General features: G+C 47.0%; 2 protein-coding genes across 2 annotated transcripts in view; both read left to right on the top strand.

The window, feature by feature from the left end:
* The window catches only part of MROH7 (maestro heat like repeat family member 7), a gene marked incomplete at both ends in the record, with an annotated part of 34,374 nt that extends 27,754 nt beyond the window's left edge, over positions 1–6,620 (top strand). Inside the window, 3 exon segments of the mRNA XM_080920708.1 lie at positions 4,079–4,181; positions 5,776–5,838; positions 6,376–6,620. Coding sequence (XP_080776834.1) covers positions 4,079–4,181; positions 5,776–5,838; positions 6,376–6,620 — 411 coding nt within the window.
* A 1,731-nt stretch (positions 6,621–8,351) lies between these two features.
* Positions 8,352–24,935, top strand: TTC4 (tetratricopeptide repeat domain 4). The gene is made up of 10 exons (XM_080921951.1): positions 8,352–8,474; positions 8,992–9,109; positions 10,469–10,630; positions 12,305–12,382; positions 14,583–14,707; positions 15,762–15,848; positions 17,838–18,055; positions 18,502–18,583; positions 21,339–21,421; positions 23,767–24,935. The coding sequence occupies exons 1-10, from the start codon at positions 8,364–8,366 to the stop codon at positions 23,861–23,863; spliced, it is 1,161 nt and encodes a 386-aa protein (XP_080778077.1). The 5' UTR covers positions 8,352–8,363; the 3' UTR covers positions 23,864–24,935.
* Positions 24,936–25,466: the final 531 nt, after the last annotated feature.

The following is a 25,466-nucleotide window of genomic DNA, read 5'->3' as shown; positions in this document are numbered from 1 at the left end:
TAGGATTATAGGTGTGTGCCACCATGTCTGGCTTCTGGCTCTCTTTTCTCATGCGGTGTTCTAGTGACAGGGGTCTCATCAGGATGACCACAGGTTGGGGATGCTGGGGGAGGGGTCAGGGGGAGCTGGAAATGTTAAGTGCTCACCCTGACCCTGCAGATTTGCAGTGGCCTCAGAATGGCTTGGGAGGTGCTCTGTGCTGAGGAATGGCGTTTGTGGTCTTTGAATTCTATTGCTCAGTGCTCTCTGTGAATAGCTGAGCAGGAAGTAAACACATACACTGTGAAGGTGTCATTGTGGATCATAGAACTTCTGGGGGAGGTGTGCATCTACTCCCACTCTCCCCTCCCTGTTGCCATGGGACATGGGAGATTACTGTTTAGGAGGAGCAGGTTTAGGAGGGAGTCCTGATGGCATCAGCCCCTGTGGAGGAAAGAGGAGGGGAGGAAGGGAGAAGAGGGGAGAGGAAGGCAAGGGAGAGAAGGGAGGGGGGGGTGGTGCAGAAAGCAGAGGATAATAGGATTGCAGAGAGTTCTTAGACAATCCTATACTGATTTTGTTCTAACCTGAAGCCAGAGACCAGGGCTCAGGTCGTTTTTTGTTTTGTTGTTGAGACGGGTCTCACTACAATTGTCCAGGAAGTCCTTGAACTCTTCAGAATCAAGTGATCCTCTTGTCTTAGCTTCCTAGACACCTGGGGTCATAGGCATGTACCCCTGCATAGCTGAGGTTAGATCTTTATACTTCAGGGTGCATCTGTAACTGGGTCCTCGGGATGATTAAAAAGGGACATGACCTGGACTCAGGCAGTTTTCAGTCCAGTGACATCCGTAGCCTGGGAATGAAGCTTTCCCATCTGAAATGAGACATGGGTGGCCACCAACCCAACATGAATGTCCAAAGGGACGGGTGGTTGAGAGACTAAGCAGAAGGCCAGATGGCCCTGCTGGCCTGTGGTCTCGGTAACCAGCACCCACTGTTACTACCATCACTTTACAGAGGGAACAGGAAGCACCGAAGAAATGTTTGCTAAGACCATTGATTCACGTGCCTGCACTGGCTGGGCACCTTACAAAGACCTCTGTGGCATCAGAATTGACCATCCTGGGAGCTAGGAAAACCACACCTCATCAAAGGCAGGAGCAGAGAGCAAAGGCTTACCAATATGGGCCCTTCTTGCCACAGAAAAGCTAGAGACCTACACTTGTTTTTACGAGATATTAGCACTCAGTTGAGCTTTTGAAAAGAAATGTTTTGAGAGCTTTTGAGACAGCAGATAGCTCAACTGATAAAACACCGGTTTTGCAAACCTAAGGGCTTGATTGAGTTCAAGCTCCCAAAACCTATGTAACAACATACAGTGGCAGCAGCTGCCTGGTGTGGTACACATTTGTATTCTCAGCCCTGGGGGGGGGGGGGTAGAGACAGGAAGATCCCTGGAACTCACTGGAAAAGCAGCCTAGCTTCCCTGGCAAGCTCTGGGCCAATGAAAAACTTTGTCTCAAAAAACCCTATGGGAGAGCACCCAAAGAACAGCAGCAGAGGACGTCCTTGGGCCTCCTTATACATGCACCACCATACCTGCCCTTTTTGCTCCCTTTTTGTGCAATAGAATTTCCCAGGCAGTATTCCCAACGGCAGGAGTACTTCTGCACATGTCTGGGTACAGCTCCTGCCCCCCCATACATATGTTCACCCTTACATGCAAACACATGATAAAGCACTAGGATAAGCTGGGTATAACCCTTGCACTTGAGAGGCTGAGGCAGGAGGACTGCTATGAGTTTGAGGCCACCTTGTGCTACAGAGTAAAACTGTCAGGAAAAAAAAAAACCTATATAAAAAAACTGTCATGCTAGGCACTGTTCTGTAGCCTCTGGGTTGTGACTGTTAGTTTGTGACAGCCATAGCTGGTCCCTATGCAATCTAACTTTCTTCTTTGCTTTTCTGGCCATTAACAGCTCTGTTCACAAAAAAGTTAACATCTAGGACTGAGTCCAGCTGCTCAATTACAGCAATCACCTAACTAGGCATGAAACCCTTGGCTCAACCCTTAGCACCTTATAAAACCAGCTTGGTGGTGTGGGTATGGTGGTGCATAAAGTAGGCCAGCTAGGGCTACATTAAGCCCTCTTTCAAAAAGTTAATATGAGAAAGTTAACCTCTAGTTGTAGCTTTAAGAAGGGACTGGTGACTCACTGCCAATCAATTAAGTAATCAACTATAATTCCTACATTTATTTATTTAAGACAGTGGTTCTCAACCTCCCTAATACTGTAACCCTTTAACACGGATCCTCATGATTGGTGACCTCCAACCATAAAATTATTTTCATTGCTATTTCATTACTATAATATTGCTACTGTTAGGAATCATAATGTAAATATTTGTGTTTCTCAGTGGTCTTAGGTGACCCCTGGGAAAGGGTCATTTGGTCCTCAGAGGGGTCATGACCCACAGACTGAGAATAGTTGATCTAGTAGTTTCTGGCCACCAGCCCCAATACAAGCTCTTAGGACTCTGAGCTTCGCGAAAGTGGGCCTTTGTACTGAAGGCCTTCCACAGAGATCTCTGGTCTGGATAGGTGCGAGGGTTCAGGTGAAGGCGAGAGAACTCAGGCGGGGAGGGAGAACCTCCCCTTCTACCTTCACTTCTGCTGCCGCAGCTTTGCTTGCTCCAGGACTTTGGGCTGGGCTGAGCCAGCAGGAGAATAACTAGCAGGTGAGGGGTGCAGGGGAGCTTCTGATGGCGATTTTGGGAGAGCAGATCTCTTCCCTAAGCGGCAGTGTTACAGCTCTCAGAGGGCTGAGTGATTCCCGCACACCTTTATTCCTTCTGGATAGGATTCTTATATACAGTTTTGGGATGGGTCAGGGTCTGACAGTGGGTACTTCCTATTGGCTTGGCCTGAGAGCTTGGGAATACCTCATCTACATATGGGAGGGCGAGGACTGATGGCCACAAACCTCTTTACAGGGAGCTGTGGGGAGGCTGTAGCTATGTGAGAGGGCCCTGGCCTCCTGAGAGTTTAGGGAAGCACCTACGGTCCCTTTAGGATCACAGGGTCTTTTTGACCTTATCTCAACCAGGAATCAGGTTACTTTCACAGCCTGTCACCCCACACATAAATGTTCCCTTATCTTGGAAGAGCTTCATATGCAATGGGGAAAGGGTTACACTTACAAGCTAAGGTTCTAGGTACCATGGTTGAGAATGAACAAGATGGTGCAGAAGCTTGGTGGATGAGTACTCCATGAGTGTCATGGAAGTCTTCAGTGGGAGGTAGCATCTGAACTGAGGTTTGAAGGATGGGAGGCAGTTTATCAGGTGGAGACAGGAGGGTACATTAAACAGTAGCCGGCCCTGTACAAGGCATAGCACAGGCTGTATCAGGTCATATTCTTGCTGTAGAGCATCTTTGGTGTAGCAGTGGAGGCAGTGAAGGGGAGATGTCAGACTAAGATTGTGAAGGCTTTGCCTGCCACACTTGGGAGTTTTAGATCTTAGTTTGGCCTGCAGAGGTTGTCAACAGGAAAGTAGGCAGCTTAGTTTTCTTTTGCTCTCAGCATCTTCTTAGCTGAACAACTGCTCCTAGTTCTATGTACCAGACACACCCCCCCCCAGGAGATCTTGCACAAAGCACATTTTGTTGTGCCAGTCATGAATAAATATTGGCACCCTAGCTCCCAGTGTAAGATGCTGCCTCATTTGGCTTTTTAGATTCCTCATTCCTCCTGCTTATCCCCATTGTTCTGCAGCTCCAGTCTTTCATCCTGGCTAGCCCAGTTTCCCTTTGCCTGCAATTCCCCATGCTATCTCTGCTGGGGATCTGTACAGTGGAATTTTTCCTCCGTTACACCAGGAGGATAGGTTGATTGGAGGCCCAGGGATGGTATGCCATTAGAAGAGAGGATCGTGATTAGATAAAAAGATAAAGTGTGGCCCCTGTGGGGCTTCTGGGCAAAGATCTTGGCAGTGAGGATGCTAAGGAACCAGGGTCTGTACAGTGCTTACAGGCAGAAGAGTTGCCCCAAGCTCTGAGTGGGCTCAACATACTGTGTGTTTCTCTTTGCTCTAGGTGAACTCTCATCAAGACAGTGTCTTCACTTTCCTCAGTCAGAGCCTGGAGTGTGCCAAGAATTCACGGGCCTCCCTGCGAAAGTCCTCTGCCATCTTCATAGGTAATCTGTTTGGGCAGAAGTCCTGTCACCAAGCCTCTGCCTGTGCATATGTCTGACTTTCCCTTAATTCCAGTAATTGGGGAAAAGACCAATTACAGATTCTCTTTGCTCAGGATTCTTCTTCTTTTTTCTTTTTTTAAAGATTTATTTATTATATATAAGTACACTGTAGCTGTCTCAGACACACCAGAAGAGGGCATCACATCTCATTACAGATGGTTGTCAGCCACTATGTGGTTGCTGGGATTTGAACTCAGGACCTCTGGAAGAGCAGTCAGTGCTCTTAACCACTGAGCCACCTCTCCAGCCTCTTTGCTCAGGATTCTTTGTAAGAGCCTTCTAATGGCATCTGAGGCTGCCTATCCCACCCCATGATACTACATTCATTATGTTATAATTTCATTCTCCCCTGTCCAAATAATTACTGTCTCTTCACCAGAGTCAGAGAGGCCTGGAGGTGATGACTTTTGTGATCTGATAATTCTTTTAGTATATATTTTAAATTCATTTGTTCTTTCTCAAACTCCATTCACCCATCTACCCATCCATCTACCCATTCATCCATCCATCCATCTATCCATCCATCCATCCATCTATCCATCCATCCATCCATCCATCCATCCATCCATCCATCCATCTACTTTTCATCCATCCATCTATCCATCCATCTATCCATCCATCCATCCATCCATCCATCTACTTATCATCCATCCATCTATCCATCCATCCATCCATCCATCCATCCATCCATCCATCCATTCTGCCACTTATCATTCATCCATCCATCCCCTATCTACCCTCCCACCCTTTTCTCTACCTGCCCACCCCTCTGTGCTTCATCTACCCATCTACCCACCCACTCATCTATCCACTTACCGACTCATCCATCCACACTCTTCATTGGTTTGTTGAGCTGATGAATTGGGTAGGAGTGGGGTATAGAGGGGTGATGGAGAGGACTGATAACATGACCAATGCTGGGAGAGAGGAGCAAGGCCTAGGACACATGGCATATCTCTGAACTAGAGGGCTAGTCAGAGGCAGCTCCCTTACATGCTGATTTCTTTCAATTTTGCTCCAAGCCAACTACTTCTAAAAACATTAAAGACTTATTTATTTAGTTTATGTATGTGAGTACACTGTTGCTCTCTTCAGACATACCAGAAAAGGACACTAGTTCAGTGGGAGGGGCGGGGCATAGGCAGGACCTAGACACCATGGGAGGCAGGTACACAGAGCAAGGACAGCGGGAACTGAGGATGCCTTGTGGATGAGGAGACATCAGGATAGCTCCTTGATGCAGTAGCATGTGTGGAGTCTTGGCACCTCAGAGATCAAATGCCCTGGGGAAGTTGGGCAGGGAGGCTAAGGCCCAGCCTAGGGTAACACTGATAGTGAGCTGTATCCAGAACCTGTGCTGTCCTTGTTGGTTCCTATACCTTTTTGGGATGCCTGTTGGGAGTCTGCCTTCAGGTCATAATGAAGCTTGCCTTTCAGGCCCTCATTTACGGGGCAGGCAGATTCTCTGAGGTCATCTGTGGTCCAAGGGTGGGAGGAGCGGGTATCAAATGCCTTCACCTCTTGGATTATCTAGGGTCCCTGGTCCCCTGCATGGAGGACATGATGACGGAAGAGCGGCTGAATGAAGTGAAGGCTAGTAAGTCACGACCTGGAGGGTGAGATGCAGAGGGAGTGGGGCCATGAGCAGAGCCACAGTGGGTGACAGGAAGAAAGAACCGCTGTGTGTCAGGGCAAGAGTCTTCAGCTCACTTCCACTGTGCTAAGTGAATTCACTATCGATAGTGAATGTAACATTAACTACTGTGGGGGTCACCCAGAGGCAGAATGAACAGCACCCTGGGGAGCTTGTAACTTCAGTAAGCAAACGAGGCTCAAAAACAAGAGCCCAAACCATTTAGTGCAGAGTGTGTAGTTTAAATGCTTAAGAGGATACACGTTCATTTTGCAACTGAGACAGCTGATGGGAGGGAGGCTGTAGAAATCTAGGAAGGCTTCCTACATGAGGTGGAATTTTCATGCAGGCTTTGAAAGATGCGACGATCTGAAGGACTGGGAAGATGCTTCAGAAGGGTGTCTGAGCCAAGGCTAGGAGGTGGGAAGAGAAGATGAGTTCTGAACTCTTCCTATGGAGGACCTTTGTCTTAAGCCATCTCTTTCTCTTCCCCCAACCCAGCTCTGGAGATCCTGAGACATGATCTAGAAGCATCCGTGTGTATCTACGCGGCCCAGGCCCAGGATCAAATTATGGCCAGTTGCTGGCGGAACTCCTGGCCACTGCCACATGGGGATTCATGGGTGTGTGACCCATCCAGTACACACCGCTGGAGCCCCAGCTGTGAGGACCTGCCCACTTCCCACCAACGGCGCTCCTGGATCATGCAGGCCTTGGCCTCCTGGAAGATGTCTCTGAAGCAGTGACAAAAGCCCCAACTGGATCGTCGTAAACACTATGTGGTCAACCTCTCCACCTCTCCATCCAGACGACTTCCTCATGAGAGATCCCCCTTGCCCCTGTGTCGCCTTCACTCTGACAAGTCTGGGAAAAGAGGATGGCCTTCATGTGTTAATTCACTTGACATTTACAGATGCGTGCAGGCTGTTTTGTTCACTGTGTATAATGGGAGACTGAGGCTCAGAGGAGTGAAGTGTGTTGACCAGAGCCACTCAGGATGTCTCTTGGACATCTCAGTGTCCCCTTCCCTGGTAATAAGAGCGGGAGGGTGATGGTTTGGGTGGCTCTTGTGGAAAGGGAGTGACGAGATTTCCCACCTATGACATCATGCATATTCGGGAACCTGTCTCCGAGTCTCACCCTTGACTCTTCATCCAGTGTGCCTAACACTAATGCAAAAATATCCAGAGACATTTTTGGTGTCAATGAAGGTGACAATGATACCAACACCTGCTGGGTAAAGACCAGGCGTCAGGCACACTGTTAAATGCCTTACAGTGTGCAGGACAGCCCCCTTATCCAAATAGTTCTAAGGTTAAATTTTTTCAGAGATGAGCTCAGCAGGGAGGCATGGGGACTGCAGCATTTAGAAGTTGTGTGTGTCGGCTGGACTCACTTGGCAGGGGAGAGACTTCTCAAGGAGGTTTGGAAAAATGACCGACCATATTTAGTCATCTGTGGGCGGAGAGCAGGGTTACATGGAACTAAAGACCATCTTCAAAGTCCCAGTGAGAGGGAACCTGGAAAAAGGGGAGAGGTGCAAGGGCCAGGCCCTAAGGCCATGGAGACTGCAGAGGAGGTAGACTTCATCCAGTGGGCAGTGGGGAGGCATGGCGGGGTGCTGAGAAGAGAGATATATGAGCACATGTCAACTTAGAAAACTTCATGGGACGTAGGGACCCCTGGGCAAGGCTGGGGGGCAACAGATTGATGTAGCTGTTCTGAACAAGAACCCGTTACTAGTCAGTAGTGATGAACTGATCAATAATCACAACCCAAGGATTCTACTTGTGGGCATACATCTCGGGGTAATCTTCCCACAGGCCCATGGGGGGGGTATCTATGAAGACCTCTGTTGTATTATCTCTGAAGTGAGGTGAGCAGGCAGGCTGGGTACCCATCCTTGTAGGGTAAGCCGCATAGAGTTTCATGTGCAGTTAGTTATAGGTAGTGGGGGTGTATGGAGCCCTCAAACCTTGTGCTGAGTGGGAAAAAAAAGTATTTGTATGCACAAAAGTTTTGTTTTGTTTGAAACAAGTCTTGCTATGTAGTCTAGACTGGCCTTGAACTTGTGGTTCTCCTACTAAACCTAAGTGCTAGGATTACAGAGATGTCATGTGGCCTGCCTGGCTCAGAAGTCACCTTTTAAGAACATTTATAGAAAAAACATAAAAACATCAGGGTTGGAGAGAGAATATGAAGAGTTCAGATTCAAAAGGGAGTTTACCTAACCACTCCCAAAAGCTAGGAGACTAGAGGCCAAACCAACTCTGCCTGTGGATAGGTGGGGCTGGGCGGTGAGGGAAACCTCCCAGTCAGGCCACACTCCAGGTAGGCCACACCTCCAGGCAAGCCACGCCCCCAAACGGCGGAACTCCGGAGGCATAGCCACGTGCAGCCCGGACAGCAAAAGGAAGGGCACCCCTGCCACCGGAAGGAGCGGCGCGTTTCTAGGTCCCCAGACTGAAGTGCCGAAGTTGCGAGCTGCCATGGAGAGTTCCGAGCCTGATCCTACAGATGATACGTCCATGGACGCGTTCCTGGAAAAGTTCCAGAGCCAGCCTTATCGCGGCGGCTTCCGCGAGGACCAGTGGGAGGAGGTGGGTGCGGTCCCGGGGGGCGTCTGGGGTAGGAGCGTGGTTCTCGCGACTTCTTCACTACCAAAGAACCTGTGGCACCGTGTTGAGTGCCAGAAACCATGAGCCTCGAGGTTTTGAGTCTTAAGTTGTCAGTGCATTTAAGACCACAGGGTTTGCTAGGCAGCCCTGTTACACACCACCACCCGGTTCTACTACCGGATGGTTTCTTATAAAGTCGTTTTACCTGCAGCACCCAGGTTACATAAGGTTGGGGTAAAGATGAAAGGAGATGGTGAAGGTGGTCAGGAACGCGAAAGCGCCCGGTTGAAGGTGATTGTTACCACCCGTGGAGAGAGTTGGAAATCAGGATCCCATACTCCAGTTTAACACCGGAGAAGCTGGGGCTTGTATAGATCCAGCCAACCCTAAGGATTTGCATATCGAGACCAGGGAGGAAAAAATCTTTGATGTTGTTTCCTGGGATTGGATCTAATCAGTAGACAACACTAATTATGTCATTAATTCTTTTAAATTCTAGGAGTTTGACAAGATCCCCCTATTTATGAAAAAAGCGCCTTCAGAAATTGACCCCAAGGAGTTTCCTGACTTGGCTTGTCTCCAGTCGATTATTTTTGATGATGAGCGATCTCCAGAAGGTATCTTCTGCAACTAGCATGTCTTTTGCGTCTTTGTTGAGTTAAAGTATTGTGGCTAACGAGTCAATGTTCATTCCACACATTCTCCTTCGGATATACGCTGAAGAAATGTACACAGTTCCAGGCCCCGCAGGCCTGACTACAATGGAATGCCAGATTATCCTAACGAATCAGGAAGGATATAATTACCAATAGGTACACTACTGTAGTGGGCAGTGTAGTTTTGTAGGTTTTTACCAGAGAGAATAGGGGAATTTCATTTTGCATTTCAGCGAATGAAACAATGTAAAAAAAGGAGTAGTATAATTTTCCCAATAAAAATTAAAGTCTTCCTTCAAAGCCTGGGATAAATGTACATGTGTGTGTCTGGAAATGGAGCCCAGAACCTCTGACATGCTAGGTACGTGAGCTATATGCCTCCTTTAAAAACTCTGTGCGTGTATATGTGTGTATACGTGTGTTTATGCATATGGAGATGAGAGGATGGCCTTGTGAGGTGAGTGCTCTTGTACCATTACACATGTTCTCGGATCCAGCTCAGGTTGTCAAGCTTGGGGGCAAGTGCCTTTACCTGCTGAGCCATCTCTCTAGACCTTTTAATTCCCCCTTTAAAAATAACACATATCTGTGATCCACACCTTTAATCCCAGCACTCGGGAGGGGAAGCAGGCAGATCTCTAAATTTGAGGCCAGCCTGGTGTACAGAGCGATTTCCAAGACAGCCAGGGCTACACAGAAAAACCCTGTCTCCAAAAAAACAGAAATTAAAAAAAGCACTTAGTAACACACCTCATAAATTCTTCGGAAGTGGTTATAGCATTGTTTGTATGACCTTGTGTTCTATATTGATGCTAATTTTATCATATCCTTAATTTGGATTTTTCTTTCTCTGTTGGTTCCATCTCTTTGGTTTACCATATCTGTGTTAGTGTTTCTTTTGCTGTGCTGAAAGACTGACCAAAATTAATGTGGGGAAGAGAGGGTTTATTTTAGATTTAGGTTATAGTCCCTCACTGAAGGAAGTAAACTTAAGCAGGAACTGAGAGGCATGCAGGCACTGAACAGAGACCATGGAATGCTGCTTACTGGGGTTGCCCCCCTTGCGTTGTTCAGCTTGTTTTTATACAACCCAGCAACACCTGCCCAGGAGTTGTACTGCTCACATGTGATGGGCCCTCACATATCAATCATTAATCAAGATGGAGGCATTTTTGTTTGAGGCTCTATCTCCCCAGATGACTTTAGCTTTGTCAAGCTGACAGAAACCTAACTTGTGCCATATTACATTACTGCATGATAGAGGTTTTCAGTGAGCTTTCTAAAAGGTCTGACGTGCTGCTTACTTCCTCCTCTTTGCAGAGCAAGCCAAGACCTATAAAGACGAGGGCAATGACTACTTTAAAGAAAAAGACTATAAGAAAGCTGTGGTTTCGTACAGTGAAGGACTGAAGAAGAAGTGTGTAGACCCTGATTTGAATGCTGTCCTGTATACCAACCGGGCAGCAGCACAGTACTATCTCGGTAGGTTATCATGCCTCAGCTCTCCTGAATGTGTCTGTATATATTGGTGTGTGTGTGTGTGTGTGTGTGTGTGTGTGTGTGTGTGTGTGTGTGTGTGTGGTGTGTTTGTATGTATTTTTATGTGTACGTGTAGGGTAGAGGTTAGCCTGTCATTCTCAGGAGCCACCTATCTTGTTTTTGGAGGCAGCCTCTCATTTGCTTGGAGCTTTCTGAGAAAGTTGAGCTATCTGGCCAACAAGCCCTGTGAATCCATTTGCCTCTCTTCCCAAGCATATGGGAGAAGCATACAGCTAGCGTTTTTATGAGGGTGCTAGGGGTTGAATCAGGTCCTCGTGCTTGTACAGAAAGTACCTTACTGACTGAGCTGTCTCCCCAGCATGACTTTATTATTTGAGGAATTTAATACTTAAAGACTGAAGAGATATATGCTCACACATGAAGAGCATTTGCTGCTGTTCCGGAGAACCCCAAGGTCCCAGCAGACACATCAGGCTGCTCACAACTGCCTCTACACAGGCACAACTCTAGCTCCAGAGGTCTGATGCCCTCTTCCCTCTTCTATGTTCATGAGTATCCATGCATGTGTATACACACACACACACAGACACACACACACACACACACACACACACACCCCAAATCTTTTAAAAAGAAAAGAATTTACATCAGCTCATGCTTTTAATTTTGCAACTTGGGAGACAGAGGCAGATGGGTCAATGAAATTTCTTAAACTGATACTTTTCTTAGTTCTGTGTACTGCTTTCTGTTTTTGGAAATTGTGGCTGCTGGTGCTCTCAGAACCGAGTGGGAGAATGGGGCTGGGGTTTGTGTGCTTAGTTCTTTGCTGTGCCCAGGGGTTCCAGTCCAGACACTGTGGGTTTTTGTCTGCCTAAAGTAAACCTCCAATATCTCACCAGGTTTGGGGAGTGCTGGGTTCCATCAGCAGCAGAGGGTTAGGCATGTGGAAATCTGATGACCTTTCGGTCGGCCTCTGCTCCCATCGCAGGGGTCCTTGGTGCCTGTGACACACAGGCCTGAGTGATTTGTCCTTCTGTAGTGTGGCTTGGTAGCACAGGGCTTTTCCTCTGCTTTCTGTTTTCAAGTCCTTCTCTTTGCTTTCCATCTTTTATGATGTACTATGTGTCCTGAGCTCCTTTGTGAGTTTCTGGGCCCCTGTAAATCTCAGCTACCTGGAGAACGGGGCAGGGGGATCCCAAGTTTGAGTTCAGTCTAGACAACTCAGTGGAACCGTCTCTCAAACCTCCATCCCACGGGAGATAGCTTGGTTAGCTTGCTTCTTCACGTGGATCCTTACACACTGGTCAAGTATGTTTGAGGATAGTTTCTAGAACACTGTTGGTTCACAGTGTGCTGTCTTATTCTCCAGTGCACCTGACACTGTTCTTTCCCACGTGCTCACCAGTTTTAGGTTGACTTTAGTTTCCAGCTGCTGGTGACACTGGACATGTTTTCACAGGCTTGCTAGCCATTCTGGTTCCTCTGGACTGCCTGATGCTGTCCACGCGTTAGGACTTGATGAGCTTAGCTCTGTTTGTCCAGAAGTATGTTCAGTTGTTCTGACTTCCTGAACCTTGTCTGGGAAGTTGTCTGTCAATGCTGTGACATTTTGATGAAAAAGCTTATTCTTTCTTTTACATAATGGCATTTCATTAGGCAATTTTCGTTCTGCACTCAATGACGTGCTGGCTGCCAAGAAGCTAAAGCCTGGTCACCTGAAAGCCATCATAAGAGGTGAGTCTCCATGTGGCCATCATTTGGAAAAACTGGCACTCTCTACCAAAAGCTGCCATTGAAAGCCTGACTCATCAGGTGCTGTGGACTGGGGAAGTCACCTCAGTCCTGCAGTCTCTGTGTGACAGTCCTGCTTTCTCTTGGTGGCTGCTGCCACTCAGCAGTCCCTAGAAGGCTCTACCATTTATGCTGGATATGTATGAAATTGAAACTCCTCATTTTAAATTAGTAAAGAATAAAATTAATTAAGACATAGCACTTTCTGATTTTCTCCCTAGTTTAGCTGATCAAAAGGCAAGATAATTAAATGCCATGCTGAAATTAATTAAAGATAAGTGTGGGGCCTCTGCCAAGACACTGCTGCTGGGGGATTCCCACGTTTTTCATGTTGTGGTCTGACCTGGTAATAACAGCACTTTTACTACTTTATACTTCGCCTTTCTCGGAGCTTAGTGTGCTTTGCAAACTTTAATTTATTCATCATGTATTGAGCCTCCCTACACTGCATTGAGTCAGTTTAAAGAATTTATTTAAGTTATGCCTCTTTAGATGTCTGTGGCTGGGGGTGGGAAGTAGGTCCATGTCTCCCAGCCACAGGACAGAGGCACTGAGGAGGGTTGACCAGGAGACTGCAGTCCTGTGGAGTTCGCCTCTGATTCATGTCACTTCACCTTGTAGTAGGACCTCCTTGGCAGAGCAGTTGCTCTTAATGTCAGTTAGCTTATTCTGGGTGATGAGCTTAGAGTCTTTAAAAAAAAAAAAAGCGTGCATGTTTATTTTATGTTTGCAATGTGCATGTGAGTAGACACACACATGCTGTGATCTGTGTGTAGAAGTCAGAGGACAACTTAGGGGTAGACTCTCCTCTTCCACCATGTGGTCTTCAGGGAGGGAATTTAGGTCCTCTGGCTCAGCAGCAAAGGCCTTTCCCTCCTGAGCCATCTCACGCATCCCGGGTTAGGGTCTTTGATACTCAACCTGTCTCAGGGTTTTATTGCTGTGAGCAGACACCATGACCAAGGCAACTCTCCTAAGGACAACATTTAGTTAGAGCTGTCTTACAGGTTCAGAGGTTCAGTCCATTATCATCTAGGTGGGAACATGGCAGCATCCAGGCAGGCATGGTGCAGGAGGAGCTGAGAGTTCTACATCTTCATCTGAAGGCTGCTAGCAGAATACTGGCTTCCAGGCAACTAGAGTGAGGGTCTTAAAGCTACACCCACAGTGACAAACCTATTTCAACAAGGCCACATCTACTCCAGCAGGGCCACACCTTCTAATAGTGCCACTTCCTGGGTTGAGCATATTCAAACCATCATATAGGCCTTATAATAAATTCTATGAACGTCTAAGAGGCTAATCAGAAGAACTGAACATGATTGCAGTGAAACATTTAGAAATGGAATCAAGGTATATAGCTTAATGGTAGGGCACTTGCCATGTACAAGGTGCCCCATATTTCATCCCAGAATGTAAACAAGCAATCCCCCCAAAACAGTCAACCAAAAAGTAAAAGGGAGGCAGTTGGCTATAATACAAAGAAAAATGTGTCTGGGCTTTGGTATTGGTTGATAGCTGAAGAAATCCTGCTTTATAGTAAACATCATCTGAGGGCTAGAGAGGAGGCTCAGCAGTTAACAGAACATTCTGCTCCTGCACAGGACTCAGTTCAGTTCCCAGTGCCTCACAGCTGCCTAAGACTTGAGCTCAAGGGCTGCCCTTCATCTCTGGCCTCTTCAGTAAACACACATGCGTGCTCTCTCTCTCTCTCTCTCTCTCTCTCTCTCTCTCTCTCTTAAAAACAAATCTTAAAACACACACACCATCTAAGATGGTGTTTATTTTCCCATTTGCAGACAAGGTACCTGAAACTCAGACATAGCCTTTGTCCAAGGTCTAGGAGGTAAAGACAGCCATTTTCTAGCCCTGTCTGACTGTGTTGTTTGATGAGTTGTTGTATCTTAGGGTCCTTTATACCAGGAAGACTTAAAGACAGGAAGACTTGGAAGTTTTTAAGTAAATGGGATTGAGAGTAATTTCTGATCTACAGTATACAAATCCTTTCCTTGTCTGAACTACAAAGAGCCGTGTCTGTCTCCCCTCCTGGAGCTGGCTGGTGGCTGGTGAGGGAGGGAAGGCTTTCAGGGTGGTGCTTTCTGAGCACATTGTTCCAAGATCCACAGGACTCTGGTTTCTGCAGGTGCCCTGTGCCATCTTGAACTAAAACACTTTGCTGAGGCTGTGAGCTGGTGTGATGAAGGACTACAAATTGATGCCAAAGAGAAGAAACTTCTAGAAATGAGGACAAAAGCAGACAAGCTAAAGGTTGGTAACTCTCCACAGACAGTTTGCATGATTGTGTCTCAAGTCACTGCAGGAAGATACAGTGTGCATGCTAACAGTCTAGAGTAGTGGTTGACTGCATTGCCAAGCAGATTGTGAATGGATTCCATGTGGTTTACTTCGAGAGCTGATGCCTGAGCCCATGACATGGAGGGAGTACATTCCAGACAAGAAGCCCTAGAAGGATACTCAACGAACCTGAGCTTGAATACTACTTTTGCTGCTGCTGAAATGCTGAAGTGAATCAGGACAAGTTTCTGATATTTCTTAGTCCCTGCTTTGAAAATGAGAAATATATATACTTCAAATAGTTTTATATATATATATATATATATATATATATATATATATATATATATATATAAGATAAAATGAGCTAAGCAGGTTTTCACATTATCAGGAGATAATATACAACGGAGACCATGTGATCTGTAGACCCTAACACATTTTCTCTGTTCCCTTTGTAGCAGATGTTGGCAGATTCCTATTAACTGCAAGCCCAGGGGGAAAGCAGGAACTGCTGCTGGGCAGACTGGGGGAGAAAGTCTGCCACCTGTTTCTGCCAGACGGGGTGGAGCGGTTTTTTCTCTCACTGATTTTAACTGTGTAGAAGGCAGACCATGCAGGTTTTTGGCAGCCATTCTAGAGAACTTGGGGTTCCTGTGTAGAACTTGTCTACTCCACTGGGGTCCTTGAATGGAGATGCCCTTTCTTTATTGGTGGCATCTTCCTTGTCTGCCTAAGCCTATTTTGGGAGCACCATCAAGGTGACACAGTGGTACTCTTATCAGCATCCCTGAGTTCTTGGGGTACAAGAATTAAGGTTTTTTGTTTGTTTGTTTAAAGAACTAGGTTTTAAATTTCTGCTGACAGTGGGCCTGACCTCTGGGGGCATGTTTGGTGGAAGGTTTCTGAACCAGCTACTGGCAGTCTTCATGTAGGAACATGGTTTACACAGAGACCAGATACCTTGTAGGCTGGGGTAAAAGCGAGAAAGAGATCCCTGGAGTTGATGGCATCTGAATTATATTTCCAGAGGATGGAAGAGAGGGATCTGAGGAAAGCAAAGCTGAAAGAAAAGAAGGAACAGAGTCAGAACGAGGCTCTGCTTCAGGCCATCAAGGTGAGTTCCCAATAACAGGTCTGAAGATAGCAGAGTATGAAATAGCTGAGGCCTGCTGGGGCCTTTTTCGGGTGCTTTGCCTTCACAGCTGTGCCTGCCCTGGACCCTGGAGTCAGAGCACCACGTTCAGTTAGCTCTGCCCCTGCCTGGGCTGGTCTGTATGCTCTGAGCTAGTTATTCTTGTTCCTGGATTACTAATCTTAGATTGAAGAAAACCTCCCATAGTAATAGTGTCTGAGCCAGGGCCTTGCTCATCACTCTAACTTATATTATGACCCGAGAAAGCCACATTTTATGATGTTGCTTTAATTAACAATAGTATAACCTTCCCTGTCCTGCATTCTGAAGTGAGTATAGTCCTCTAGGAGGCCAAGTGGCCAAGCTGGTTAGTGCTTGATTCTTCCCTGAAGTGAATGTGTCTGACCTGCACCTTCTTTAATCCCTGATGCCCAGCTGGCCTCCCATTCGACAGATGATGCCTCCTGGACTGAAGTTTTAGTTTCATTCTGTGCTCAACTAAGTTACACACTCATTTCAGCTACTAACCTAGAGAACTTAACACTGCTAAGTATACTCACTCGTCTCTCCCAACAAGCAGTCTGTTAACATATATTAACAGTGGAGAGATGCTCAGTGGTTAAGTGCACGGCCTGCAGAGGACCTGGGTTTGGCTCCCAGCACTCACAAGGCAGCTCACAATTGTCTATAACTCCAGTTCCAGGAATCTGGTACCCTCCATAGACATATTTGTAGGCAAAACAGCCTATAATTCTAACTCTTACTACATATAGATAGACACACACACACACACACACACACACACACACACATTAGGATGGCAGACAGATGCAGTGGTCCATGTCTGCAGTTCCAGTACTCGAGATGCAGAGGTGGAAAAAACTGAATTTGAAGCCAGTTTCAAATAATAGTGAAACTCTTGTCTCAAAAGATAAAGCAATACAAAACAGCCCAACAAACAGAACAGTATACTCCAGGTTTTTAAATTTGATGCTCATTTAGAGAGGATTTGGCCATTCTTGAATAAGAGACCCAGATATTTTATATAGACTTTTTTTTTGCTTGATTTATTGTATATGTGTACCACATGATACATACAGTGCCTACAGAGGGGTTGGGGTATTAGGAATTGAACCTGGGTCCTCTGAGAGAGCAGCCCATGCACTAACCACTGAGTCGTCTCTCCATCCCCACATGTAGATGTTTTAGAAAACTTCTAGTTATTTCCTTTAGTTAAGTCCTGTACTTTGGACTGTAGTACAAATTAAAATTATTCTCAACAGTACAATGCTGCCTTAGTCAGGGTTTCTTTTGCTGTAATGAAGCACCATGACTAAGAGCAAGTTGGGGAGAAAAGGGTTTGTTTGGCATTTCTATGTAATATTCCATCACTGAAGGAAGTCAGGACAGGAACCTGGAGGCAGGAGCTGATGCAGAGGCCATGGAGGAGTACACTAGCTTCCTCTCCATGGCTTGGTCAGCCTATAGAACCCAGGACCACCAGCTCAGTGATGGTACCACCTACAGTGGCCTGGGCTTTCCCCTCTCAATCATTAAGGAAAATGCCTTACAGTTGGATCTGATGGAGTCATTTTCTTAACTGGGGCTCCATTCTTTCAGATGGCTCTAGCTTGTGTCAAGTTGACATAAAACTAGCCAGTACAAATGCCATGTTTTATTGATGGTTTAAGGCAGAGGCCATAAACGATGAGATTGAATCATCTCTCCTTGTTTATGTATCATAGGCAGTGGTACAGGGGACTACTTCAACAGACTGCTTGGCTCCCAGCCTGTGATGGATCCCAGCACCTGGGAGCAGGTGACAGGAGTATCAGAATCCCAGGCCACTGTGCCAGGACAGTTCAGATGGTCATATGGGCCTTCAGGAAGCTTCAAAGTTTATTTCAGTGAGGTGTGTTTGCATCTTCTTCATAATAAGATTTTCTCAAGTGTGTGTTTATCTTAATCCAGGCCAGGAACATCAGGCTTGTCTCTGCGTCCGTCGGTGAGGATGAGGATTCAGCCTCCAATGGTCCAGCTGAGATGCTCCTGGATGGGCTCAGCTCTGAGAACCCCTGTGGAGCCAGGCTAAGTATAGATGAGCAGGGCAGGCTGAGCTGGCCAGTGCTCTTCCTGTACCCGGAGTATTCGCAGTCTGACTTCATCTCTGCTTTTCACGAGGACACCAGGTACGTATTTGTCCCAACAGCCCTCTACTCCTGCATGTGTGCTCCTCCTGCTGACTTGTCAGGAGAGACAAATGGGCTTTTGGCTGAGAAGGAAAGAGTAATTTAGGGGCTATCCCCAACATGTCAACAGGGTTCTCTGTCATGAATCTGGCTACTTGCTGGCTCATCACTGCCTGGGTGGGTCATCTGAGGTAGTGCATGCATATAATTTAACTGTTTATTACAAAAAATATAGATTGTACCTTTACCTTATGATTTCAAAGGGTCAATTCTTAGACTATGTCCTGCACAAGTGATAAGCCTTTGTGCTTGGCACTGTTGTCAAAGTAGGTGAAGCCTGGATGTCATGCTGTATAGGTCACTTTTCTCTCTGAATTGTGTCCAGGGACTATTGTGGGAGTATAAATGGAACATTGACACCCAGAAAACACATCCTTCTCCCTTAGGTTTATTGACCATCTCATGGCGATGTTTAGTGAAGCCCCCTCCTGGGACTCGGAGCACAAGTACAACCCAGATAATCTGGAGGTAGGAAATGTTTTATTTCATTCCCATAAGAGATATTGGGAGGATGTATACAGAGAAACTGAGTGTTTTAAAAAATTGTGTGTGTTCATGTGTGTATGTGTGTGCGTGTGTATGAAATGTGTGTGATTTGCCATAGCACATGTGGAGGTTAATGGACAACTTTAGGCCATTGGTTTTTCCCTCTGTAGGTTCTGGGGATTGAGCTTAGGCCGTCGAGAACTTTACATACTGAACAATCTCACTGACCCCTGATTACTTTTTTTTTTTTTGTAAAATATACGCAACATTTTACCAGTGTAGGCCCAAAGTGACATCAAGCTCCCTCACTCATTCCCTCTGCTGCACAGCATTACTACTGTCCCTCTCCGTCACCATCCATGTCCCAAACCGAAACTCTGAACTCATCAAACAGCAGTGTCCTCCACCCTTGCCCCTGGCTGTTCTACTTCCTGTCTCTATGAATATGACCACTCTGGGACCTCATACAAACAGAAATCACACAATGTAAGGCTTATTTTGCTTAGCATTGTGTCTTTAAGGCTCAACCATAGTTTAGAATGAGTTATATTGTAGCATATGTGAGCCTTCCTTTATAAGGCTGGTTCATATTCCATTGTTAGATTTTTAAAATAGAACATAACCAGAGTTTACTGAGTAATGAATTGTTTTCAGAAGATTTGGGAGTCAGACACCAAATGATTTCCACCAGCCTTGAATTACTTTCATACATGTTTTCTACACACAGAGACAGTCTTCATAATCTCAAAAGAGCCATCAAGGTCAGGCTAGTATTGATTGGTGACTTCAGCCTCATCCTCAGGCTCCACTCAGGTGCCACAGATTGTCTCTGAAAGATTCCTTTGGTTCCAGGAGCCCATAGTGTATTGATTATGTCCTTTATCATCCCACCCTGACCCCTGCAGAGATACTGTACCTCCTGTCTTCTCTGCTCATGTTTCCTGTGACTGGAGGAGTGCTGCTATGTTCTCTCTGTCCTGTCAGGTGGGCTCCAATGTCCTGTTCTTGATGGTGATCACCCTGCCCACCTGGCCGAGGAGGTGTCACTAGTCTCTACTGCATAGTCACTGTGCACATGCATATGCATGCAATTGTGTGTGTGTGTGTGTGTGTGTGTGTGTGTGCACACTCACGGATGTGGATGTCAGAAGACAACTATGGTGGGAGTCAGTTCTGGCCTCCATCGTGTGGGTTCTGAACACAGGTCATCAGGCTTGGCAGCAGGTACTTCTACCACTGAGCCAAACGTTCATTTACTCAGTGGACTTATGGTTTCCTCTTTTATTTAATGAGTTTATTACTGTAGTGCTTAAGTCCAAATCGTTGTAAACTTGGTCAGTGGGACTTTATTCAGTTCTATTTCTATAGGTAACTCACCTCCCTTCTCTATGTTCTTGTTTCTGGCCCAAAGTACTCCAGCTTTGAGCCTTTTTTTCTCCACCCCAGCTTTGATAGCAACCATTTTTCCCCAAGGAACCTTGGTTGTTTCTATGGAAAATGGTATTTAGAAGACAAAATCCCTGTGTAGTAGACATACTGTTGATATTGGGAAAGGCACTTGTGGCTGGGGAAGGATTCTGTCTGCAACATTGTGTGTCTCAGTTCTACTCTGGCACCATGAGACATGCTTTATTCTATATTTGTAATGTGGATGTCGGTGGTGTTTTGAGTCAGGTTTTTACTGTGTAGTTCAGACTGTCAGTCCCTCTACCTCAGCCTGTGTGTGCTAAGTTTACAGCTGTGCTCTACTGTGCCCAGCTGTGTTCTTGGATCAGTCCCCCTCTTCCACCAGCACTGGCACATTCCTGTATGGAACCCTCAGCCCCATGTTGGCTGCTGTCCCAGGATGGCAGCCTTCTTCGTCTTCTGCAGACTCACATTCTACATGACTCACTCACCCTTCATCTTGTTCCAGCTCTCACCCACATACAGGCCATCCTAGCTGGGCTTAGTGGCACTGGCCTATAATTCTAGTCACTTAGGAAGCTAAAGCAGGAGTCCAGCCTAGGCTGACAAGTAGTTCAAGGCTAGCCTGGGTAATTTAGTAAATAACTTTTTTATTTTTAAAAATAAAAAGAAGCATATAACTCAGTGGTTGAGCACTTGCCTAGCATGTGTGAACCCCTGGGTCCTATCCTTAGTACTGAAAATCGCAACAAGAAAACAAAAACAGTGGGTCATTCTCTGCTGTAGCTGGTGGTCATCCTTCTGCTGGAGGCCTGCTCCACATGTGTGGACGTCGTTTTTACTCTTGTTGGGCTCTGACTTACTAGGCTTTATTCCCTGCCTGCTAAGGAAGCCCTTCTCTTCCTGCTCAGGTGGCCGGCTCCTGGTTGAGCGCTGACATATCCTGTGAAATGTCCTTACCCTGTGGTGACCTGCACACATACCCTCTCACCTGCTCTGGTTCTTCTTTCCCTTTGTGTCACTGTGGCTTTCCACTCTGTGGCACTGGGACTGAGCAGAAGGCTGCACAGGCCTGGGCTCGAGCTTCGGTGCCTCTTCACTGTCTGAGTGACATGGGATGTCCCCTTCTCTGAGCCACTGAGAATGCAGCTGGTCCAAGCTTTCTGGGTAGCATGGCTGGGGCTGATGTGAGCATCAGAGCCTGCAGCCATGTGGAGGAGGCAGGCTCTCCACTCGTAGCAGTTGCCCTCCCAACCTCTCAGAATTGCTGCAGCATGCGTGGGGCCATCTGAGCCTGTGTTTGTCTCTCATTCTCCTGGTTAATCTGCAGGTCTACTTCGAGGATGAGGACACGGCGGAACTATACCAGGTGTCCCCTGGGAGCACCCTGCTGCAGGTGCTGCAGCACCCCAGGTGAGCGCCTCCAAGGGATGATGGGAGAATTCACAGGCCCCTTCCAGAGTCCAGTCGGCTCTCACAGGCCTGTGGGACTGAACTGGCCTGGCCCATTAAACCAAGCTGTTGGCCAAGGACGCCGAAGAACAGTGACAGCCCAGGCCATTGTCTCAGAATGGAAGCGCCACTGGCTTGTATAACTGAAGGCAGCTGGGGTAGCTTTCATTTTCTGATTGCACTTGTCTCCTGACACCATTGCATGGAAAGAACATTGCACACACTCCTGGGTTCCCTAACTCTTCTGCCTCTCTGGGGCTCAACCTTCATCTGTAGAATGGGTACATGTTTCTAGGGTACTTTGAGTCAGGATGCAAGCAGAAGTCAGAGTGCCCTTGTACATGTGGTGCAGCCTCTTAACAGCTTCTGTAGAATGCCGTGAGGATTAACAAGTTCACACTTCGGTCCATTTTTCTCCAACTTGCAGCAGAGGCAGAGGATTTCTGCATTCAGAATAAAAGCAAGTAGTACTGGAGAAAGGGGGAGGGGTCTTAAGAAAGGGTGTGGTGAGGAGGGAGGCTGGAGAGCTGACTTCTCATGAAGCATGGACTGGACTGTCCTGCTAAAGAACATGAACCTTATCCAGGGTGGTGAATGGAGTGCAGAGGTGAGCTCCAGAAAGGAGCACAGAAGAATATACAGATTCTGATTGTCCTGTTGGGCAGTGAGGCCATGGTGGGAGGGGCTGGATTGGAGGGAGGGTCTGAGCAGATGAGAAAGCAGCAGAAGTCCCCAGTGTGCCTGCTTTGGCTTGGAGGATGTGGAAGGACCTTTCTCAAGGTTCACTGTATCCCATTTCTAAGAAGTTTCTGAGAAGTCTAAACATAAAGCAGACTGATCCTCAGAGGAACACCAATTCCGTATTCTCAGAAGGCTCTCGTCAGTAATTACTTTTAGGTTTTTGACATAGACAAGAGACAGGTCAGAACTTGAAGACATGTACCAGGCCCCTCTGTCCAGAACGGACTCACTGTGTTAATGCCAACACACCTAGGCCTGGGAGGTCTGGGCCTTGCCTACCTCTCCAGCCTGCCCTACTCTATCATGTTCTAGCAATAGCAGACTGTCTGGCTACCTGTACTGTGCACCAGAAACGTTCCCAAATTAAAGCCACATGTAGGCATAGTGTCTTCGAGGAAGCCCTTCTTGTACCCCTGTAGATGTGCCTTATTGGGCTAAGGGTGTGCATTTCACATGTCCTTAAAACCTCCCTCAGGGATAGACTGGGAGCCAGAGCATGGTTACAGGCTTCGGTTTGGTTTTGAGGGGAGTTGTTAAACAGGGCTGCATGTAGCCCTGGCTGGCTTTCAATTTGCTATGTAGTTACGGATGACCTGGAACTCTGTGTTCTCCTTCTACTTTTCAAGTGCTGGGATTCCAGGTGTGGACTACACCACCCAGTTGTAGTGGTGTCTGTCTGTCTGTCTGTCTGTCGCAAGACAGGATCTCTCTACACAGCCCTGGCTGTTTTAAAACTCCCTACGAAGAGCAGGTTGGCCTTGGATGCACAGAGATTCCTCACCTCGGCCTTCTGAGTGCTGAGATTGAAGGGATGCACCATCGTGCCCAGCTTTCATTGCTGTTGCTTTAAAGTGTGCCTTTTAGCATTTATCTGGGTTTGGGCTGGCACCATGCCATGGCATACATATGGAGGTCCGAAGACAACTTAAGGAAATCGGTTCTCTCTTCCACTCTTTGAGTCTCAGCTAGGACAGCAGCAAGTGCCATTTTCTCATAAGCCATCTTACCGGACCACATGTTTATATGTTAGTCTTGTTCTTAGCACAGGGCCTCATTTCTAAACTTGGACTCACGGTCTGTACCTCAAGAAGCCAGGCTTGGCTCCCCATTCTCAGGAAACCAATTAAAAGAGCAAAATTAATAGGGTTTTGTTGTTGTTTTGTTTTGGTTGTGTTTTAAAGGTGAAAGATTTATTCAGTGACCACAATGGGAACAAGTGGCCAAACCTGGCTTGTTAGTATACAGACTGTAACCTCAGGTTAGTAAGAGCCTGGTTCACACCAGTCACTCACAACTATGGAATGAACTGATAGCTTGTTTTGTGGTGTTTCATGTTTATCCCTATGTGTGCCTGATGCCAGATGGCTAATCTAGAAGCTGTGGCTCAGTTTTTAAGGGGAGACTAACATGCTGTCTCTAGACGTAATAAATACCAAACAAAGAAATGTGCCATATTGTGTTTTAATGTTTGTGTACATCCAAAGGTTCACCTTGAGTGTGGCTGGGAAGGTCTAAGGATAATGGCAGTTATAATGCAGTTAATCGCTCTGCTGTGCTCCCTGCAGGTGCTCCGTGAAGGCCCTTACCCCAGCTTTCCTGGTCTGTGTAGGATCCTCTCCTTTCTGTAAGAATTATCTCCAGGGGAAAAGGGTGCACAGGTAACATGGGAGCCAGACCTTGGGGTCTCTTCCCTCAACTTCCTCTGCCTCGAGTCTGCACACTTGAATCATCTGACCTAGGGTCCAGCACTCCATCCTCAGAGACAGTGCTTCCTAGCCTCTTGTTGGGGAAGAAGCTGCTGGAGTCCCTAACCCTGAGCCTGTCTTGCTAAGTGCTGAGCTCCAGCTGGGCCTCACCCTCCTCAGATTCAAAGCTCTGCCCTGGCCAGTACATCTTTGGAGTCCATCTCTGAAGAAAGCATCCACTGCAGTTACCAGAATAGCTGGCCTTGGTAACTCCCTGGCCCAGAGACTATCTCAGGATGCAGTGACAGTCTTAACCTTCGTGGCATCGGGCATGTACAGAAGGCACAGCTCCAAGGCAGTAAAACCAGCCCTGCACAATACTCTTAAGGCCTTAGGGCTTGAAAGACTGACTCAGTTGCTTCACCAGCCTGGAGGAAAGCTAAGGGATGCTGTGGATGCCATGAGGTGGCTGGAGCCATGAAGCCACATCCTGTTTCTGCATTGGCTGTATAAACTGGGATTCTTGGACTACAGAGCCCTACTGGTTTTCTGACCAGTGGAGTTGGAGTGTGAGAACCGAACAGACCTGGAGCAGCCCAAGTGCTTCCTTCATTCCTCAGATCAAGTGATGCTCCTGCCTCAGCAGAATGCTGAACTGAGGTGTGCACCACTGTGCCTGGCTAGGATTTCATGCCTTTTGATCTAGACTGTTTTTGTCTAGAGCTGTTCTCTGCGTCCTAGACATTGTGTGTTTTCTCACCTGCAGCCCAGTGGCTTCCTGCAGTGCCCATGCCGTCTCCCAATGACATGGGGCTTATGTCAAATCGGACAGAAGCTTGAGGAGCCAGTGGGCACTGGTTTGCAAGTAAGCTTGTGCTCTTTTCCCTTTACCGAGAGGCCCCATTTCTCAAATAGGAGCGTTCTCTTCACCTGGATGTCTGAGCAAAGCTCACAGCAGCTGGCGGCCTAAAGCCACTGTTTATAACATGAGTGGCAAATGTTTTTGTAGTAAACACTGAGATTTGGCAGGTTGTTTGTCACTATAGAAAAGCTGACTAATATATCATTAAACTGAAACTAGCTGGTGGCCTTCAGATGGGCTAATCTGAGGTCTTGTGTGTATCCTTGTTTCTAGAAGAGAAATTGTTTGGAGTATTTAGGGAGACCAGTGCAGCTTTCTTTCTTAGGGCAGGTCCCTGTATATCCACCAAACCCTGGCACACACACACACGCACACACACAAAGGTTCTGGAAACACTGCAGACATTCTCTCACCTAGAGACGTCCCCCTAACTTCCTTTGTAAAAACTCAGTCTATGTGAGGGGCCTATGTGAGGGGCAACAGTCTAGAGGCACTGCAGGATCCCAGCAGCAAACATCTATAGCCACCTCACTGTTGTGACAAATCATGTTCTACTGTGCCTCCTACTGTCTAATGAGAGATGTGGCCCAGCCCCTCACTTGGTGAGGCTGAGGTGAGGCAGTGGATAAGAACAGGGACAGGTGCTGTCATCCTCGTACCTGCCCTTCCTGTCAGACAGCTTCTGCTGTGCTCCTAGTGTTTGACCCTCTGCAGTCAT

The sequence above is a fragment of the Micromys minutus genome, assembly GCF_963924665.1.
Source record: "Micromys minutus genome assembly, chromosome: 9".
Taxonomy (NCBI): Eukaryota; Metazoa; Chordata; class Mammalia; order Rodentia; family Muridae; genus Micromys; species Micromys minutus.
Note: the sequence above shows the minus strand (reverse complement) of the source record. Positions and strands in the feature narration are given on the sequence as shown.

Excerpts from the sequence above, each read along its gene's own strand:
- TTC4 (XM_080921951.1), top strand. The coding sequence starts at position 8,364 with ATGGAGAGTTCCGAGCCTGATCCTACAGATGATACGTCCATGGACGCG. Across the intron at positions 15,849-17,837 it reads CTCTGCTTCAGGCCATCAAG|GCCAGGAACATCAGGCTTGT; the intron begins GTGAGTTCCCAA and ends ATCTTAATCCAG. Across the intron at positions 21,422-23,766 it reads CAGGTGCTGCAGCACCCCAG|GTGCTCCGTGAAGGCCCTTA; the intron begins GTGAGCGCCTCC and ends TGCTCCCTGCAG.